The following is an 18,095-nucleotide window of genomic DNA, read 5'->3' on the forward strand; positions in this document are numbered from 1 at the left end:
CGCACTGTGCGACGAAGAGATGGATGTTTCATCGTTTCTTCCAGATCTGGACAATTCTCCGTCGTCTAGATCTGGGTAAAGAAGGGTCGTCCTTCGTCATCCTTTGTAATCGGAGATGAGAGATCAATCGAATGCGTCGACTGTCAGTGGTGGCCAAAGAAGGAAGCAAACCCTAGGGGTGAAATATAAACTTTTCAAACTTTGAGGATGTGTTATTGTTAGTTTTTAAAACCTAGCGGGGAAAATGGTGAAATTTTAAAGTTTTAAGGTTTAAAACAATAAAATACTGATTTTGCCCCTGTCCCTAACTGAAAAATTGGACGACAGTTTGGTCATGAGTGGAAAAAAGAGTTTTTGATCTCTCATGGGTATAGGTTTGAGATTGGCCTAAAAAATTGATGGGAAATAGTCATTTTTCATTTTTAATATTATTAGTAAAATAACGATTTTATTCCTAACTTTAACAGAAAATTTTAACGAAAATTACGTCATGGGTAAGACATCGGGTTTTTCAAATCTCATAGGTGTAACTTTGAGATAACATGTAAACTTGGGTGGAAAATAGTCTTTGGCCCCATGATAATACATATAAAATATGTATATATTTCTATATTCAAAATAAATACATATAATTTTATTGACTAACTATTAGACTAATTTAAGACAATATATATATATTTTTTAAGTGGTTGTTCAATGAAGTACATAATATTATATGATTTAATGGAAATTGTCGGTGGCAAGCAAAACTGGTGAAGGTGGTGACCAGTTAATCAAGAAGCAATATATATACTAATAAAAAGAATATATTCTCAAGACACCAAGGTATAAATTTAATATATAATTATATGCATAAGGACATGAATCTTCAGATAATATATGGTGTTTAATATATGGTGGATGATTATGGAGACACTAAGATGCAGTACTAGGTTTATTTTTGGGCATGAAGAAAAGGTGATAGCTCCAGTGAAAAGGAACATGGCATTTGTTGGCCATGTGAGACTGCTTTTCAGTATTGTCATATGTGTATCCCCATTAATTAATTTAGCTCAGGATCTGGACTGGACCGACTCTTTAAGAAACTGTTTGGACGGCCATAGCAAGTTGGCAAGAGAAAAAGAAAAATAAAAAATTAATCAACCGGTCTAGATAAGCCTTCATCCCATTGTGTCACCTAATTTGGACTGACTAAGGAGGTACCCTCTGCCCCATTTTTGGTAAAGATTAGGTTAAGCGCAGGGAGCTTTTTTTTTTTTTCCTGCGGAGTCAATCTTTCAGAATGTTAAAATAAAGAAAATATTTTTAAATAATATATATAATTAAAAGATATATTCTTAGACTTTTTTTGTTATGTCAATTAATAAATATTTTATAAATTAAGCAAACAAAGGTGTTAAGTTTCAAAATTGCATTAAATATAATATAAGAATTATTTCTATTTACTTAGAGTATATTTGGTTTGAGTAATCTCTAATTACAAAAAAATTAAATATTTCACAAAGATAATTTACTTGTAAGATTATTAAGTATAAATTATTATTATTATTATTATTATTATATTTGATAAATTTTGATATGTATAAATAATTATTGTATTTAATTAGTATTATTAAAAGAATATTATCATATTATTTTACTTAAATAACCTTGAAAGATTATTAGATATATATTAATATTGTGATTATTTAAATAAACATAATCTTATATTAAATATTTATTTTATATATTTTCTAAAATATTTTCCATCATTGTAATATATTATGTTATTTCTATATTGTCAAGTTATGAAATCAATTAATGAAATTATTTTTTTAAGTTTTATCTTATTGTAAATATATATATTTTTAAATTACTATCACTTTTTATTTTAATTAAATATAAAGGTAAATTTAATCTAAAAAATAATAACAATAAAAATGTTACAAAAATAAGATTACTTTGATAATAGAGTTACCACCCGTATAATATAAGATTAATATGTTATAAAATTTATATACTAAATCAATATAATATAGATATTGATTATATATGAAAATCAACAATTATAACAAATTTTATTTTAAACATGATATGAGGGGAACTAAAATTAAATAGTAGTTTTGTTATTGAGCTCTCCAAAAACCTAAACCAGTATGGTTGTCCATATTGAATACTCAAATATTAAATATTTCTCTCCTAAAAGGAAAAATTTGAATCATGGTTAATATTTTTCCATGATAGTGCAATTTGAATTAAATTGAACGAAGACGATGTGAAAGGTGAATATTATGATGAAATAAAATTACATAATATTTTTCAATGATACTATACAAAAATAGTATTTTTGAGTATTGATTCGTCATCCGTAAGCACAAAAGATATGATGTTTCGACTAGACGACAATGGGTGACAATAAAATAAAAACAGAAACAGAAGAAAAAATAATTTAGAATTTTAGTTTTGAAAATAAGAAATACATGTTTAAAAATAGTTGAATCTGTTTATGCATGCAGAAAAAAAAAAAAAAAGTCATTCTTACGTAACTTCTATTTGTGATGGAGAGGCTGAGAGCGAGTTGAAGATAGCTAGCTGGCGTGCGTTGTCAAAATCGATCCCCACCAGGGCTCAGCTTGGTGTAGCGAAATTAACTTAAAATTTATTAGAGGACCCCAATTGGAGCTTCATCACAACAACTCCTAAATCAGAATCACAAATACCGTCTGTATTTGCCAAAACGTTTACATTTCTATATTTCTGGCTCTGCTGTCTCGTGAAAATGCAGTAGATATACTTGTACACGACAGTAGTCACGTGGCTTGGTGGCCCCTTCCGTACACTTCCCTTCCATCTTGCTCACATCTTTCAACCAAAACACCCTTCTTCCCACGTGACGCACCATCCCCCTCTAACCTCTTACATAAATATTGCACCTACAAGCTATCATTTCACTCGTATATATTGGGTTCTGTGGTCACAAATAGAAGATTTATAACATACATATATTATACTTTTTATAACTTAAACTCATGTTTCCATCAATGTCACTTTCTACTTGCTTTGATTTTTTCATAACGACAACGCCAACTCTCTTCATTAGTCATCTTTCTAATTAATTATGAAAAAAAATATCTCTAATATCCGCAGAAAAGACCTCTGTGTCGGCTAAACTACATTAAATTCAAAGGCAACTTCACCATTAATCGGAGGCTTGTGCTTGTTAATTTACATAAACGTCATGACTAAACTCAAGTGGGAAAGCATCTTTCATCAGGAAAACCAAATCTATCTCAACACATTTGAAATGAATTTCCACCCACCACAACCAAGCAATGATACATATTATGGGCATTTCGTTTTCAAGATATAAATTTGTAAAATTAATTTGCCGTGCACGCCAATTGATTTTTTGAGTGTGGGATCCCCATTCTTGGCCAGAATTGGTACCATATATGTAGAAAGCATTTAACCTATTGTCTGTTGATTTTATGTCTTTCATTATTATATGCAACGTGTACAATATTCGGTCTTTCATTTTTATTAACCAATCACAGATTTCTTAATGGAACATGAATATATTTTAGTAGGAATTTTTTTCACGTAAATTTAGGATAAAAAATATAATAAATTTATATTTTTTAATATTATTAATAAAATAATAATTTTACTCATATCTCTAATAAAAAAATTTAATAACAATTGATCTATAGGTATAATTTTATATTTTTAAATTTTATAAATATAATTTTCAAAATATATCAAAACGTGGGTAGAAAATAGCCCTTTGTCCTTTCTCCTACTAAAGGCCTAACTATTAGAATTATATGATTTATTTGGGACCTTCTATAGCCTAACCAACCCGAGGTTATGGATATATATATATTTAAATAGAATGATAACAAGAGATCTCTAATTTTATAATTATCTTTTATTTATTTTAGTGAAATTAAAATTACATAGTTGTATTGCTGAATCGCTTTAATACTAACTATGGTAGTCTATATCTATTTCTTCGTTCATATTTTCTAAATAAAAAATGATGTGTTTGACCAGATATTTCGGAACAATAAAAAGAAAATCTCAAAATCTGCACCAGCCAAGTCATTTATTGTACGGATAAGGGTCCACGTTGAGGTGAAGTAAGGGAAGCAAGCAGGCACTGATGGAAAGAATCTAACAACTCATTTGTAAAACATCATATCTGTGTTTTGCTTTTTTTATAATTTTTATTTTTATTTTAATTTTTTTGATTAAGTCGGTCAACCATCACATATTCACAACAGTCGTGTGGTGTGGCCTTAAAAAGCAAAAGGTGCTCGCATTTCCATAAAACAAATAATTATAAAGAGACGAATAGTACATAAATTATACAGTTTAAATATTATATATATTTATATATCAAGTGATGGCGATAAGATATTTCACAAAACTAGAGATCGACTTGGATTGGATCCTCTTTTCGTATAAAAGATACCAGAAGTTTCTTTATTTTCTGTTCTAATATGTTTTTACTTCGTGTTTGTTCTGGTTTTCTTGGTGGGTTATATTTTTATTATAAAGAAATTTATATGTAGAGATTATATATATATATAAATATATCATTATATGATTAATTAATTTTAAATTAATAATAATAAAATATTTATTCATATAATTTATGTATCAAAAAATAGATATATATAATATTGCTCTTTTTATTATAATATAAACTCATTATAACTAGTATAAGTTTTTAGATTTTCATCGATCTTTAGCTAAGTTTTCTTGATACTCCTAGCAAGAATGATTCATTTGGTTTTACAAATAATAAAAGATTATCATTTCCAAGAATGTCTTAACAATACAAACTATCAATCTAAAGCTTACAAAGGATAACTATAGATATTAGAGGACTCAAGAATTGGGAGACCAGCTCACAGGCTAGGTTAATTACTTGTCCATCTCCTTTTACCTTAGATAAGAGTAATTTGGGAAATGCGAAACAGTCAAAACCTTGTTATCAAAATTGGAAATGTTATGATAAACTACAAATGAGTTGGTTGTTAGACTCAGTCTTTGAGTCCATGTTTAGCCATATCTCAAATTGTGAAAATTCTAATGAGATAAGGAGTGTGTTACAAAATTACTTAAGGTTAGAATTAAGAAGCTGAGCAATATTTTGCAAACATTGAAAAAGGGAACACTAAGTATACATGAATATATAATATGAGGACTTATGAGAAGATTTATGATGCCTTAGTTTCTAGTCGGTAGAATATTTCTGAGGATGACTTCATCGATTTTACTATTGATGGATTAGAACCTGCATTTGATCTAGTAGGTTCTAATTGTAAATTATTTGTGTCTTATTATTTTAAAAGGTATATTTGAAATTATATTTTATATGTTTTATATTTAAAAAATACAATACTATTTAGAAATACATAACAATTTGACACTAGATTAAATTGATTGGTTATCTGATTGAATTAATCGAATCATAAACTAGTAAAATAACTAATTTAATTACTGATTTGATTTTAAAAATATTTTTCGTAACATTTCTCTTCCACTAAATCATTTACTCATAATTGTAAATTTAAGATAATTATTATGGCCGTGAATGCCTGTGTATTAAGTATTTAATTAAATAATTTTAAATATACTTGTAAATATTAAAGTCAAAAGCTACAAAAACTGGCTTTCTAAGGTGCCAAATTTGATCTAAAAAATTTATCTGAAGAACAAATTATGTATACTAACTACTTAAAGATAATATCAATTGCAACTTATTTTGTGGAAAATTCTTAAGTTTTCCGTTAACCTAGTAAAATATAAGAAGAGCTAAAATAAAGAAAGAAAGAAAAAATAAATAAAAGGTTAAAACAAAAAAAAAAAAAAAGGAGAGACGTGAATGGCAGGTGGGCAAGTGGTAGGCAGCCACCAACCTCGAGGGCTCATAAAAAGAGAAAGTTAAATTTTAAGCAGCAGAGCAAAGAGAGGCACTGAGTTTGAATTAGGGAAATACTCTCAAACGGCCATCCTCACCACCTTCTTATGGACTCATAAATATTCTGTCAAATATTGGCTATAAAAACTGATGTCATTTTCTTATCATTATTATTAGTTTTTGAGCTGTAGAGAAGTTACCATGGATGACTAACGTCTAGAAAGTTTTGGTACCATTTCTTAAATTCAAAGCAGTTGATGATAAATGGCTATAAAAATAACATTGACTTCTGACTTCTATTTGCAGCCTATCCAATAAATGCAGAAATAATTGCTTAAATCTTGATTAAGAACAATCTAGTATGCAATAAAGCTTTCTTCACTGTACAGCTAAGCATGAGCCAATGAGAAAATTAGAAAGAGGAACAAGCACCAATGGATAGCAGCCAATACATTTGAAGCCAATAATATTACCAGCCATCTATGTATATATATCCTTTAGAGTTCAGACTTCCTTCCTTATACAATACTACTGCTATCATTCTTCTCAGTCTCAAAATGACCGTCTTTAATGCTCTCTCTTTTGTAGATCTATCTAATGTCTCCTCACTCATTTACTCCTCGAATTTATCATTTCTTTTGATTAGTTTGTCTATGTTCTTTTTATCTGAAAATTTGTTTGATAATTAATTCTTCCTCTCAAGGGTGATTTTTGCCGGAATCTGACAAGGGTATTGCTGCAAAGTGTATTCTTGCCAGAATCTAATCCGAGAAATCTTACCCAGATGCCAGAAACTATAGATTTTGATGCTACTTTTTATCTTTTGATTCTATTTTCTTTGTTTTTAAATTTTCCTCTTAAAAAAATAAAAATAGGGTTTTGGTTTTCATTTGATTGGTTCCGGAGTTCTAACTTGGTAGATTCTTTCTTTGATGCCGTTACACAATTATCACTTTATGTTTAAACCACTAGAAACCGGCCACGTCATCTCCTGCTCGAGCTCTTGTTGCTAAGCTATGCACAAAGTTTTGTATATATATATATATATATATATTGAATGATATATATATATATATATATATATCTTTTCTTGTTTTTGTTTTTGATGAGATGATATTTCTTCTTCATTTGGTTTTCAATGTAAAGGTTTAGTGCATGGATAGATTGACAGTCGTTGTTTGCGGATGTAGCATCATCAAGATTCACATGCAAATGCAGAGGGTAGTGATGTAATAATCTCCGCCAAAGTTCTTTGAAAGTGAGAATCTTGATGATGCTGCATCGGCAATAAACGACTTTACAAAATATAAAGGACTGTTAAACAGTATTAATTCACTGTGCCACTTTGCACTTCTGTATTCATCAAGATGATTCCATCTACTTTCTTTTCTGTTGCTTTCAGGTGGGCGGCTTATCTCCTATTTCTATTTCCTTTACCTTCCCATTAATAGGCTTATCCATTATATGGGTTTCCAGTATATTTTTTTATATATAAGCTCCTTTTCCACTTTGCAGGGAACTATAAGATCTTGCAAGGGCTATCGAAGATATACAGCCAACTCCTTCATGAGTTGACGTTGCAGATCTATCATTTTCTTCTGAACACACTAAACTCGTGGAAATAGAAGGGACTTTATTAACAACCAGAGAGATAAAAGATACTTGAGGAAGCTGCATATTAAAGCATATTCAAAAGGTGAGTTAATTTCATCCCTCAAATTTGTTCAATGGATGCTAATTTCAGATCCATCTCAAACCGTACGGATCTTCGATTTTGATTATTATTATTAATTATTGGTGATTTTTTTTTCGGTTTTCAATGCTCTCTCAGGAGTGCCTAAAAGGTTAGAAGGACAATTTTCTGATTACAAGATTCTCTGAAGTGCAGAAGAAATTCATAACAAGAGGTGAGATAAACGGTTAATCAATTTTTCTTTTTCTGTTTTGTGTTTCAGGTTTTTGGTTTTTCTTTATGGGGTTTGATGATATCAGCTAGAAACTGGTTTTGAAAACTCATTGGTGTTTGGGTTCCCACCACCTTTGTCTTCAGCAGAAATGATCCAAAATAAAAATTGATTATTTTATGGACATTCTTCGTCTGTAAATAGAGTAGATATTTGAAAGTTGAAACTGCTCTGAGAACTTTAAGACTATATGCAAAGATTGTGGGGGAAGCATGTCATTGTCACAGCCATTAATGTTGGCTTTACCATTAATCAACTATCCTCTGTGGACCGAGCCTCCAGTCACCCTCTTGTAGCTTGGACCCCTTATATGTACTCTCTCTGTTGCTCTTCTCTCTCTTGCAGGAAAATTTTCTGTGCACATATTTTTCACCACAACTATAATAGAAGCCCCAACGCTTTCCCAAAATAACTTCTTATGCATTCACCAGACAGCTCATTCACTACCCATTTTAAGACTATGGAGATCTATGTGCCCCCTATCACTATCCACTGTTCTCCTCAATGCCAAAACAGTTCTCGATGAAGTCATTTTAGTTTGTTTGATTAGGCAGGCATATATTGTGGCAACATGCAAGTAGGTCTTTTATTTATTTGGAATTCTTGAGTCTCTCTTAAGAACTTAAAGATTTTACAAGTATTGTCGCTATATTGAACTCTTCTATAATCGCATTGATATGTTGACCCAATTCATCTTGAATTAAAGAAGCAAAGCTAATGCCAGAATCAATTTCTTCTTTGACTATTGTGAGAATAAACAATTACTTTTATATGTTTTGATCAAGAATAAACCTGAGACGTGTAGGATTTAAATATAGTTGCATGCATCTATACAGTTTTTTTTTTTTTTTTCCTTTTTGGTGGCTTATCGAACTTTTGTTCATCAAATTTCTCTATTAATTCTTTCATTATTGTAGTAATTAATTTTAAAGTTGTAATAGTTTTTGTGTTAAAGTTTCATCTATTCATCGACTTTAGTTTGTGGCTAATTTATACATCTATATATGTCTTCCATAATCTCTATTTCGTTAGATAAGCATCGACAAATAATTATAGCACCATTGTCTTTAGGTTTAAGACGTCTGTTTTTTGTGATTCTTGACCAATTTCGGCATCTTATATTGTTTTACACCTCCACAACAAAGCTATTGAATTTTATTTAGAGTAAATATTCTTAAGTTACTCGTCACAGTTATGTAATCCATTGTAATCATATTTTAAATTAAAAAGTTACATTATTTCTTTATCAATTCTTATAAATAGATTAATATTCTTAGAATAATAGAATCGGAGCAAAGGCATTAGTGTATGCCGATTGACCATGAGAACTCTATATTTACATTAGATAGTTATTCTAGAAATGTTTGTAGTCTCGGTATTATTCGCATAGGTAATATGTGTTAAACAACTTTACTAAAAGATAGTAACAGATTTCACGTGTTAAAGTTGTTTAAAGACAACTTACTATAACATATGAGTGCATATTATATAAACGTGTCTATCAGACCAACCCATTAAGAGGATTTTATATGGATGAGTGTTTTAGTGTCTATGAAACATAATTTTAATAAATAGTGATATATGTAATCATTTGACTTGAGGTTATTGAATTATTTTATTTAAAGATTAATATGATTTGACACTAGTCTAATATATTTTTTGACAAAGGGTTGGCAAAATAGTAATGATTGATTATATTGAGAAATGTACAAAAACTATAGTGAACCAATAAAGGATTTATCTCTCTCAAATATAGGAGTTGATATTTCTAATAGACTTTCTGGTGAATATCAATAACCACTTAAATATGTGGTTACAATAGGATTGAGTTATTTCTTAGTCTTATATCATTTGATCATTGATATGAACGTTCGTCTATGCATATCAAAAGTCCCTTGAGGTAAACATTCATTTTATGTTTCAGTCTTGAAGATATATTGTATGATGAAGTGATTGAATTGTACAATAATTGTATTGTTAATAGTTGAAAGTCAATCTTTAACACTTCCCCAATTGTGTACTTATAATGTCTTGTTAGAGACTAATATTGATATGTGTATAGATGGTTATTGAATTGTTGATTTAATATGATTCTATAAACTATTAACTTGATAAAGAGCCTATGGATTACACAAAATAGAAGTTGATCAAACTTTAAAGGTATTAAATTATTTGAGATAAATCAGGTTTGGAATCCAGATAATCTGTTTCGAGTCTTATATAGTGATTGGACTCAAGTATAAGCTATTATGCTTTGAGGACCAAAATGAGATAGTCTAAGAGTGAAAGCATGTGAATGAAATAACATGCAGTTAACTTTATCCAAATCAGATAAAGATAAAGTTGAAAATGGATAATTGTTAGGTCTCATGCACATTTGTGCATGGTCATGCATAGTTATGCATCTTGTCCATAGATCTTATTACAGTATTAGTTATCTGGATAATTAGGGATTGTGTGAGATATAATAAAGATCAGGTGCATGAAAGTATATCAAGATGAATGGTCATGTATTGTCTCCTATATAAATAGATGATTTTCAACCTTTTAGAAGTTTTTGACCAATTTCCCCTGCTCACATCCATTCACCCAATATCCCAACCACAAAGAGCGTTTGTTGTTGCCTCAAAACTTGTGGATACTGAAGTGTTATCCTATACAAACATAAGCGAGTTTGAACTTGTTTTCCACATTGTTAAAGAGAATGAACCACTAATGCAGGTATGACTTCTCTTCTTACTCTAAATCCATATATAAATTACTTGTATGAATGCATGACGAGGATCTACAACTGGCTTCTGAATATGGTTTGATGGCTGTTTTACAAAATTTATTTAGTCCTCCGTATAGTTTTTTGTTTGCCATACATGCATATACATACACACATATATAGTACTATTTTTCTTTAACAATTATATTATTTCTTCATCTCGTTTTGTATGGTGATTCATACGCTCATAATTACAGCAGTGGAGCAAACGGGTATCCTAAATTTGCAGAACTGGACTTATGAAAAATTAGCTGCATCTCTTGCTTATATATGTTTGCATTTCCTTTTCCTGTAATCACAAAAAATTTGAGCGTGAATCATTCAGCTGCTGAGGATTGAGGAGGGGTAACTGCAAATACTATAGAAGATACTGATTTCAGCAATTTTCTTATCTCTTTTCATTCCGTCTTTGTGTATGGATGTTTAATGGTAGGTACCAATAAACTCAGAATGTTTTCATCGTAGATTCCAGGAAATTTCTTCGAAACTATAATGAACTCATTCCGATTTTGATGCTGCTGAGTCTGGTCGTTGGAATTAAAGTCCTAATTCAATTTTTGAAACGTTTATTCAAAGAAAATGTAGTTGGATTAATCAATTTTTTGTTAATAATAAAGCAAGTCTTATATTTCCTTGTGTGGGAGGAAAGATGAAGTGTTAAAGAGAAAGAAAAGGTAGCAAAAATAGTTAAAAAGGAAAAGGAATGGTCATTGGTCCCCATGTGCCCATAAGGAGCGGATTCACGTGGTCGACATGCAAGTGAGAGGACCATTTCGTATTCTTCCATCACCCTACTCTTTCTGCCACACTCTGTGCACTTCTGTCTTTATTAATATTAACCACCTACCCTCTTCTTCGTCTTCTTTTTTTTTTCCTTTTGCATCTCGTGAAATCACATAAAATGACACTATTTTGGGTATGAATTTGAAAAAACTGACCGGTAGTTTTTCTATCTTCTTCTTCTTTATTTATCTTTACTTTTCTATCAAAACGATAATACCTGTTTTCTATTAGGTTTGTTGTTTATTTGAGGCCAAAAGGGATTGGGAAAGTTGGCGCAAATCTTTTAATTTGTGGGATGCATGAAATTAATTTCTTTTAGTGTCATATGTACATGATGTGATAATCACCAGGTTTTTTGTTTGACTTGTAAGTCGATCTATCTCAAAAACAAATTGCCTAGCTACGGCAGGTTACCTTTTCATAACTAAGTCTAACCCGTATATATAAACAATAAAATTATGTGTATTTATTTTTTATACATAATTTATGTACATAGATGAGATGTTATCATGTAATTGGATGTTTCTTTATCATATGATGATACATATTTTAAAATCATCTAATTACATGATGATACATCATTGTATATATAAATTGTGTATCAAAAATAAGTATATATAACATTACTCATATATAAAACCGAAGATAATGAATGAAGAGGGAAATAAAGAAAATTCTCAAATAAAGTTAAATTACCATTATATTCTTTTAGACAATTATAAGTAAAATAACCCTTCCAATTAAGAAATTTAATGAGCGGATAAGAAAAGTTCAAATTATCGCTTAATCAAAATTTGGGTAGATTAAATAATATCTGCAACTACCTTAGGTTATCATACCTACTTATTTTAGTTATATAATTTTATATATATATTATTTAAAATTTAAAATTATTCAATCATATAATAATATATATAAATATGTATATATTTATGTATCTAAAATAAAGACATAATTTTATTGATATTATAATCTGTATACTCTTTCTGAGTTAACCCAACGTTGGCACTATATATACATTAACCAAGGAAGTTGACACTCTTATTGACCGCAAAATACGAATGCCCCGTGAGGCCTAATTGATTATGTGATATATTATTATATTAAAAAATTTATAATTTTATTAACCTAAATGAGTTCTTAGGGAATTGAAAAACAAAAATAACACCATTTCAAATGTTAGGTACTAAGCATTGTCATATACACAAGATTTCGTTAATTTTATTTGCCTAAATGGTACAGTGGGAATTGAAAAACACAAGAGAAACACCATTTCAAATCTTAGGTACTAGGCATTGTTATATACAAAAGATTTCGTCAAAAACCAGCTTGGCACTCAACTATATTCTCCTTATCTAAAAGAGGAAAATGGGAAAGGTTAGGCGGGAAGGAAAGCGGGAGAAATGTTAAAACATAAAATTCAAGATAATACCAAAAAAAAAAAAAAAAAAGAAAAAAAGAAGTGGGGCAAAATTGTACCGCTACCTCCGAGGAGCACTAGAAAGAATGGGATCAGTGGCTATAGAGCCTTGCTTGCTCAAAGCTGAAAGACTGGGAAGGCTGAAATACTAAGAGAGCGTTTTCTCATTCTGAAATTTCCAGAAGTTGGTGATCTCTTTTCATTTTTCTCGGTAAGTAGAGAAGAGTAGGAGCGCAATGGCTCAGGCGACTGCTCACTTCGACTTTTAAGGAAGTGGTCTAGATTCCGGCGATATTTGTCCCCTCTCATGTGAGTCGATTGGACACCAGGGACTGAAATTATTTCATTCTTCAACTCCTCGCCATCACTCAAATAGCCATTCTCCTGCATAGTCAGATCATCATACTCTTCATCTGATTTCGTGAACTCCTCATCAACTGATCCTATCTGTTCAACAAAAACATCAAAGCCGATTCCAGATTATTAGTGCTGAGGTTTGGAATATTGCAAATAATTCTAGTTAGATTCCAGTATAACTATTAACTACATTAAACCATGCTTAGCCGAAATTCAATAAATCCCTTGCATTTTTTAATACTACCCCTATAGTGCACTATAAACCCTCTGATTTTTTACAACCAACTGCCTGAATTGTTCTTAAACAGCAGTTTTTTTTTTTTTATATGTAATTTTAACACTCTGGGAGGTTTACTGGATTAAGAATAGGACTAATCATACAGGTTTTCTTTTTTAACTTATCCCTAACGTTATGGTAAGGAACAGAAATAAAGCCAGAATATATATTCAGCCAAATACCTCTTCTAGGACCTGCTCAACAGTATTATCACTGAGATCCTCATCACTATCGGCCTCAAGTGGATCATCAACATCTTCATCACTACCATGTACCGAATGTTCCTCCTTGAGCTGAAAGGACAATAAAAACATCAGTAGCCAGACTATTTATCCCATCAAAGGCAATTGCAACAGCTCAACCAGATTCCTAGAGTCTATAACCACATACACCAACAGACTATTATACTTTTCAGGAAAAAAATACAAAATTCAGCTATAGAATATACCTCCTTGTAATGTCTATCAGATGCCCTCGGTGAGCTACAGCAGGAAGACTGGTTTCTACTACCAGTATCAGTCCATTCATCTCTTGACTCATCCACACTTCCAGCATGACTTGTGCCACCATCACTGAGCCAAGCACTGATCCCAAAGTGACCAAATTGAAGATTTACTGGTTCAGCTTTTCCAATTTTCAAAGGTCCATACATTGGGTTTCTCATTCCATTGTCAGTACCAGGGACCAATATAGGCTTCCCATTACCATCTACTGAACTAACAGGCCAAGCCTTAGCCACAGATCCATCAGTGTTAAGAAGAGCCATCAGGTGCCTAGAAGAACCTTTCCTCTGGATCAGCTGAAACATCCCCTTCGAGTTCAAGGAATGAGCAGCACACTGGTTCCGATACTCCTCTTCAATCACTGAAACTGTGTTCATGGTCGGATCATAAAGCTGCTCTCCTGCCTCACGCCTGCGAAGGCAGCTGAAGACTGTCGCATGGATAGCTGCCACACTCTTGTCAACATTTGTGTTGTTTATTTTGGGGACTAAATGCTTGTCAGCCCTTTGGCAGAGATATTCTTGAATAGTTCTAATGTTTCTTATAAACTTCACATATTTATTTTTGGCTGGATCTAGGGCCATGTACTTTGCACGTACAGCAAACCGTTCCAAGTGTTTGTCTTCGTTTGTAATGTATATCATAAATGGTATAATTGAAGGGTGTTTCTTCATAAGCCCCATCTGCAGAATAGATTAAAATTGAGAAAGAAATAACTAGAAACTATCCAATGGAACATAAACCAAACTACTACATACCACAAAATTAAGACTCAGGTGAACACCCTCAACAACAACTGATTCTTTCCTTTCTTCCCATGCAGTAATCAGCCGATCAAGACTATCAATCACCATCTCACTTTGGGCCTTGAACCCTTCGATAGCCATCTGTTTTGGACTGATCAATTCTGGCACACTGGAACCAACCTCTAGACGAGAATCAGATTTCCCAGTCGTAGAATTATTGGACACTTCATCCTTTGGAAGTGAAAGCAAACCTCCAGCCAATTTTTTGGCCTTCTTTCTAGCCTTTGCTTCTGCAACCGCCACAGGGTCCAAGAACTCACCTGCATGGTAGGTTGAAGCCCAAAGTAAAGGGTTTTGTTTCTCATCAACAAAACTCCTCATCATGTGTCGAATAGAATCAGTGGATATAACAGTTGTAATTCCCAACCTGCCAGCCTGCATGATAAGTGGAGAGACTAAGATATTACCTGGGTAATAGATATTCTATTCAATCCATAAACATGAATTATCCGCATTACCACTTACAAATAAAAATAAGTTCTACAAATAGAAATGATAAACTAAATAGGGTACACAACAAACAAATACCAGCAATGCAGACAAAGTAGATTTGCCACAGCCACTAGTGCCACACATCAGCACAGTTACAGATTCCTTTCTTTCTCGGATCCTGCAACAAGAAGATAATATGACACCAATATAAAAATAGAGAAGATGCAACAATATTTAAAAAAAAAAAAAAAATTACAGGGAATGAATTTCTTATGGCATGACAAGCACTGAGATTTAATCATTGTTCCATAGATAAAAAAGCATTTATCTAAATTCAGCTTGAAAAAATGATAGCTGAATCAATGGTACAAATGCAACAAGACAAGTTAACGATACGCATGGCACCACATCTGCATCACGTGAAGAAAAACAGAACACAGAAAGCTCAGGCTCTAATGTTGTTAGCAGTTCCAGAACTTTAGAAAGGACGCTTCTCTAGAACCTCCCAAACTTCTTTTAAACTTCAATCAACATAGCAATATTGAGCTGGATGTTTAGACTAGAGTAAACCTAAACCCTCAAATTTAACATGAAGGAACACGATAAAAGAAAACAAGATTCTATCCACATTTAAAAGAATTAACAGTACTTATGTTCAAGATATCCTTTAAATTAACACAGATTTATATATGTTAAACAATACCTGCATGCTAAAACCAAGTCTGCCCTCTGATTATGACCCACATACTTATATTCAGTCAGAGCACCACAGACAATATCTAAGAATGTTTCTCTTCTAACAACGACTGTAGTGCGCCTTTTGTATAATTCAAATGGCACACTCTTACTTCTATCTTCTGTCTTTGAAACAAACCCTGCATCTTCCACTTCATGTTTTCTTTCCAAAGGATTTAATCCTGATATTTCTTCTGCTTCGAGTAGAGTGCAACTAGGGTTTCCACTTCTTATCAATTCAAAAACCCTTCGACTAATCTGACGAAAGTGAAATTTAATTAATCAGCAACAGCTTTGATGTTCTCCAATAACACAAAGAACGTAATAATATTTTGGCACCAACTGCTAAAATGAAGAGTAAATAATGTCAAAAGACACCACAATCCTTTTAAATCTAAGAAATTAACTTAACCATGAATTTTTAATATAGGGGTTGCTCTCAAATAATTACTTTAGAGTGAAAATGAAATTTCCAAAACTGGTTAAATAAACACTAGTGACAGATGTCTGCTCTGTTAGTATAGAGAGACAGTGTGGAAGAAAAACAACCGTAAACCATAGTTGAAAAGCAGAATGATGAAGCAATGTTAAATGTAATCTGCCTTCAAAAATTCCTTCGTTGTTTCATAAATTTAGTTGAATAAATCACTTTCAACTTTATATGAAATAAAGGGAAAAACCCTAAAGAGAGATTAAATTATATGTCCAGTAACTTTTAGGTATTCACATTCATAGAATCAATAGAACTGCAAATCACAACGTGCGCACACACGTAGGACATGCCAACTACATCCACAATTAAGCATCTTATTCTTACGCAGCAAAGAGCCAAAGACCCAAGCATATGTGTTCAAAACCTAAATGTCCAAACCCATAAAAGATATAGGCTGACAAACTGTGTTTTGACCAAACAAAGTTTGAAACTCAAATAAAAAATTAACAACCAACCAAATCAAAGTTGGAAAAACAAGCTACTTAACATTAAAAAGATTTAAAAATATATAAAAATATGACCAATAATGTGAAAACGACATTAGGCTCAATGATTTAGCAAGATTTCTGGCCATTGAGACCAAAAATAAACAGACATCCTTTGGCATAAACCGACCGGTATCAACACCATATGAATTACGATAAAAAAAAAAATCAACAAAAATCATACAATATTTCTGTTGACTCGGTAAAGTAAATAATTATAGGGATACAAAATAAAATTTTATGAATTTATTAAATGTAGGTCAGATCCAACACTGGAAAATTGGATCACAAAATCAAACAAAAAACCAAAATCACACCACATATTCCAAACTTCAGAGATCTAAACCCAAAATTTGAGCTGAATTGACACAAAATTTATACCTTAAAAGCATGTCGCGGTTTGCAGCCCATGAGCTGAAGAGTGCTCTGCAAAACGGGACGCGTATATCGAAACGACACCGTCTTACCTTCGTCTCCCTTTTCCTCATCATCCACCACCACTATGTACAAGACTTTCACCACCTCCGCCATATTCCCCTAAAACATTTATATAAATGAATGAATCGATTAAATTTCAGGAAAATGCTGAGAATGATTACAATGTGAGAGAAATGTTAATAAATCGTACCTTGTAAAGTGAAAGAGAAGAAAAAACGAGATTAGGTCCAAGGTATCAGCGACTTAAAGTAAAAGTAACGAATATAAGTGAGGCAAGGTGAGTTCGTTTATAAGACGACGAGAAGATCGGCCCCCTAAAAAACGCGGGAGAAGAAAAAGGACACGATCTCGCCATTGTTGTCGCCTGTCATCAAAGCGTAGCACCAACACAACAGAAGCTTCCACGAGTCTCGCTCTTATACAGTTTTTCGGTCTACCCAAAAGGCAAACAATGAGTAACTGATTTGATTTCTCTCTCAATGTGCTGAAATTACTGATTTCGCCCTGCCTTTGAGTCTGAATTGCCGTGTGCGAGAAGCATATTTTTAAAGAGAGTGTGTGTGGGGTCCAAGGACCGTGGTCGAGGAAGGGTAGAGAAGGTAATTACTTGGATAACTTAGGGTAAAATTACGGAGCTTATTAGTATCGGGGGAAAGGGGCCATTTCTACCAAAGTTTTAAATGAAACACTCGTCTACGACTGAATTCGAACTGAGCCTATCCAA

The 18,095-nt window shown here is 31.9% G+C and overlaps 1 protein-coding gene and 1 long non-coding RNA gene across 2 annotated transcripts; one reads left to right on the top strand and one right to left on the bottom strand.

The window, feature by feature from the left end:
* Positions 1-6,373: 6,373 nt before the first annotated feature.
* On the top strand, positions 6,374-11,272 carry LOC123206293. Its single transcript, XR_006499985.1, has 3 exons — positions 6,374-7,310; positions 7,424-7,604; positions 7,740-11,272. It is a non-coding gene; the product is annotated as an uncharacterized LOC123206293 (long non-coding RNA).
* Positions 11,273-12,573: 1,301 nt separating this feature from the next.
* LOC123209605 (P-loop NTPase domain-containing protein LPA1 homolog 1) lies at positions 12,574-17,823 on the bottom strand. Its single transcript, XM_044627718.1, is given in 9 exon segments — positions 12,574-12,972; positions 12,975-13,292; positions 13,662-13,772; positions 13,928-14,665; positions 14,741-15,163; positions 15,317-15,398; positions 15,924-16,213; positions 17,315-17,470; positions 17,562-17,823. Coding segments are annotated over 8 exon segments (2,178 nt in total). The 5' UTR covers positions 17,465-17,470; positions 17,562-17,823; the 3' UTR covers positions 12,574-12,906.
* Positions 17,824-18,095: the final 272 nt, after the last annotated feature.

The sequence above is a fragment of the Mangifera indica genome, chromosome 2 (genome assembly GCF_011075055.1).
Source record: "Mangifera indica cultivar Alphonso chromosome 2, CATAS_Mindica_2.1, whole genome shotgun sequence".
NCBI lineage: Eukaryota > Viridiplantae > Streptophyta > Magnoliopsida > Sapindales > Anacardiaceae > Mangifera > Mangifera indica.